Source organism: Neolamprologus brichardi, chromosome 7 (assembly GCF_056152115.1).
Source record: "Neolamprologus brichardi isolate AB-2024 chromosome 7, ASM5615211v1, whole genome shotgun sequence".
NCBI classification, from domain to species: domain Eukaryota; kingdom Metazoa; phylum Chordata; class Actinopteri; order Cichliformes; family Cichlidae; genus Neolamprologus; species Neolamprologus brichardi.
In genome coordinates, this window is record NC_142110.1 from 68,562,640 (window position 1) to 68,566,097 (window position 3,458).

The 3,458-nt window shown below is 46.1% G+C and overlaps 1 protein-coding gene across 1 annotated transcript; it reads right to left on the minus strand.

Annotated features, from left to right (window-relative positions):
- Positions 1-402: 402 nt before the first annotated feature.
- LOC148102347 (uncharacterized) lies at positions 403-3,140 on the minus strand. Its single transcript, XM_087842740.1, has 2 exons — positions 1,420-3,140; positions 403-867 (listed from the first exon to the last, which is right to left on the minus strand). Exons 1-2 carry the CDS (start codon positions 1,999-2,001, stop codon positions 403-405), a joined length of 1,047 nt encoding a protein of 348 aa, XP_087698866.1. The 5' UTR covers positions 2,002-3,140.
- Between the last annotated feature and the right edge of the window lie 318 nt (positions 3,141-3,458).

Below are 3,458 nucleotides of genomic sequence, written 5' to 3' on the forward strand. Positions count from 1 at the left end.
GGTTGTGCTGACTGATAAGCACTGGCACTTGTATGGCGACATGCCCATAATTCACACTCTGAATTTGAAGTTCCGTGTCTGCCCAACCATCAAATGGAACGTCGGTACCATTAGCTGCCGCTATTTCCAGAGGCTGGTCTGAAAGGAGGGACTCAAGTGGCTTGATCTTAATGTGGGGGATGTTTTTCTCTATCCACGCTCTTGATACCATGGTCACTTGGGCCCCTGAATCAAGCAGCATCTTAAGTGGTACTCCATTGATGGCACATGAGACCATACATCTGTTTCCAATAAGCTGTGCAGTGGGTTTCACTGGTGGTGCAGGACTGGGTGCATTTGATCTCACCACACTTGAAGTCTTAGCAAAACTGGTGTGTGCTGGGGACTCCTCGGCTTGTTCGGTCACTGGCAGCCCCTCTCCAGTGACCTCACCCCGTTTCCCGACACCTTACGCCGCAGGCAGCCAATAGCCCGGTGTCCTGGCTGGCCACACGCAAAGCAGTGGGGGCAGCTCGCTTTGCCTTGCTGTACACAATCACCACATCTGCCCCGGTTCTCAGCTGGAGGTGTTGGAGGGTGGTTCAGGGGCGAGCAGGAGTCTCCAGATGTCACACTATCAGTCTGGCTCACCACTTTAGTTAGCTGTCTGGTCAGTGAAGACACTTGGGCAGTCAGTTCTCTAATAGCTGCACGGTTAGCCTGTAGCTCAGAGTCAACCTTGGCTTGCTCAGTCAAGTCAGTGTTAGCAAGCTGAGCGGCACCTACAGTCACAGGTCTAATTTTAGATGCTGTACCCAGTCGCCTCAGTCTCTCAGCTTCCTCACTGGTGGACTTTGTAATCTGTTCAAGCAAAAAGTCGTCACTAACCTGCAAGTCATTAAGAAAAGGTTTGAGGTCTTGTCTCACATAGTTGTTTTTTTCATTGAACCCTTGATAAAGTGTGTGAAGAAATGTGCCCTGCACAAGCTTTTTGTCATAGCTAAAGTCTGCACCAGGCTGTCGTGACTCAAATAGTACACGCTGTTTTAACCCTATAATTCTGTACAAAAACTGCTGTGCACTCTCTTTGTCTTGCTGCTTAGCATTACTTAGCTCTTGAAAGAGTTCAGCGCTATTCTTGTCTCGAATATGAGAGCGGAGAAGTTTCTTTAAACCATCAACTGTCAAATCATCTTTGTTGGTTAACATTTCCTTGAGAGTACCAGGCCTCATTATCTTTAGCACGGTTCTGATTATTTCACACTCAGTAAACCCTTCTTGTAACCCCTCATCAATTTGTTTGCACAGACTACTGTAGGACATATCCGAGCCAAGATCTGAAATTTGTCCACCATGCAGCTTGAATTCTCTGCGTGGAAACAAAGCTGCCACATCACTGAGACTCAAAACTTGGTCATATCCTCTGGACGGACGACTCACCCTGCCAGAGGAAACCCCAGCGACACTAGGCGCCGGTGACACTGAAGCTGGGATGTTGAAGTTCTTGGTGGGCGTAACAGTGTCTCTTAGCATAGATGAGGGAAAGGTGGAGATGTCTCTGTCCTGCGGTAGAATGGGCTGTGTGTGAGTGTCTGTGTTAGGGTGTGATGGTGGAGTGGGGATGTGGTCAGCTGGCATAGCCAGATGTCTGTCAGGATGTGTGGGGTCAGTGTGGGGTGAAGTAGGGCACTCCTGCTGCTGGTTAGGAATATCTTCCATCTCAAGCGGCACGGCCAGATGATCTCCAGCCCCTCCGACGTCCGCTGACAGCAGGTCACTCACGAGGTCGTTGAGGAGCAAGAGCTGGGCCATACCTTCATCCTCCAACGCTCTCAACTTTTCACCTCTGATGTACTCAACGATCAGGTCATACAGTTCTGGTTCACTTAAGCCATCAAGATTGTGAGTCATGCTGCCATCCTCCACTGAAGAAACAACAGTGCGCAGCTGGCTCACACTCAAATCACAAAGTCTTTTCTGGATCTTTACTATCAACAACCGCCGTGGGGTAACAGTGGCCATCTTGACGTTTTGACTGTGACCTGGGCTCCCTGGATGACGCACTCAATGCAGCCTTCCCTGAGACTTTGGACACCAGTTTTGGTCGTTTGGCACACACGTCACCACTAGACGATCCCGGACGAGCCCCCAGTTGTTACCGGCACCAGACCTAGGGGAATCTGGACCAGCAGCAAGCGGCACACAGGCTAGAGAGCACTGCGTAGCCAAATATGAGCAAACTGTGGATTAATAGAGAGGACACCGAAGTTAGCGTCTTGCTCAGGCCGGAGCTCATTTATTTCTGCACATATACACAATACAAATCACACTAGACCATGCATTCTTCCCATAAAATAACAGAGTTCATAAACAAAAATAAAGTTACAAAAAGCATTCTCTCAAAAGCAAAATAAATACAAACTAATTCAAAATGACTTTACATACTCACAACTTAAACAAAACACTCGCGGCTAAAGCATAACAACATACCAAAATAACCCATCTCACATTCACACAACCGTTCCCCACATTCGCGCCATATCCGCTATTACTTTTGAACATGGCGTCCCCTGAACGCAACACAACATGGCGGCAGCCGACGGCAAACGTTATTTCACCAACGAAAAGCTTTCCCCTTAATACATGTACTCAGTACTGCTTGGCTAACACTAAAACAAACACTACAACACATTTTCTGAAGTCACAGGTTGCCACTGTCATAGCATATACTTATAGTGCTACGTAGCATTATAGCATTATGCCGATGATACACTAATACTCATTACAACAAAATACCACAAAACAACATCATCACAATCATCTCAAAATATAGCCGAACAGTTGTTACTCAACTTACATGACATTTAGAAGCAGTTCGGTAACATAAAAGTTTGTTTGTCAGTACCTGTGGATTAATAGAGAGGACACCGAAGTTAGCGTCTTGCTCAGGCCGGAGCTCATTTATTTCTGAGCTGCGCATGCGCAGAGCCTATGGGCTAGAGTCTCTCTGGTAGTTCCACAGCAGTGCAAGAGCACCATCTACTGGCATAATGAAATATAACCATGGTCTGGCAACACATAACAATGTCAAAATAAGTCACAATAATAAACAAAAAATAAGGGGGTAATTGGTTTTCTTACAAAATAAACATGTAGCTTTTTCAACCTGCTACATGAGCATACTGTAATGTAGTTATTCAGCACAAACTAATTTGCTCTGCACTTTCATAGTCATACAGGAGACTTGCATTAGGACATGACCTTATAGATCTTTACATATAGACGTACTGTAACTGAAGCGCAGACTTGGCCCACGTGTGGCATAGTGTGCTGTGGTACAATACAGTAATGCTGTAAAGAAAGGAGTTTCGAATGATAGTCCTGTAACAATTACTGTAAGCATGTTTGCGCTTATTTATGTTTGTGTTTTTTCATCTGCATCTCAAAAAGGACTGCCAGACAACCTAGAAGAGGTGGAA

Excerpts from the sequence above, each read along its gene's own strand:
- LOC148102347 (XM_087842740.1), bottom strand. The coding sequence starts at position 2,001 with ATGGCCACTGTTACCCCACGGCGGTTGTTGATAGTAAAGATCCAGAAA. Across the intron at positions 868-1,419 it reads CTGGGGTTTCCTCTGGCAGG|GTTAGTGACGACTTTTTGCT; the intron begins GTGAGTCGTCCG and ends AATGACTTGCAG.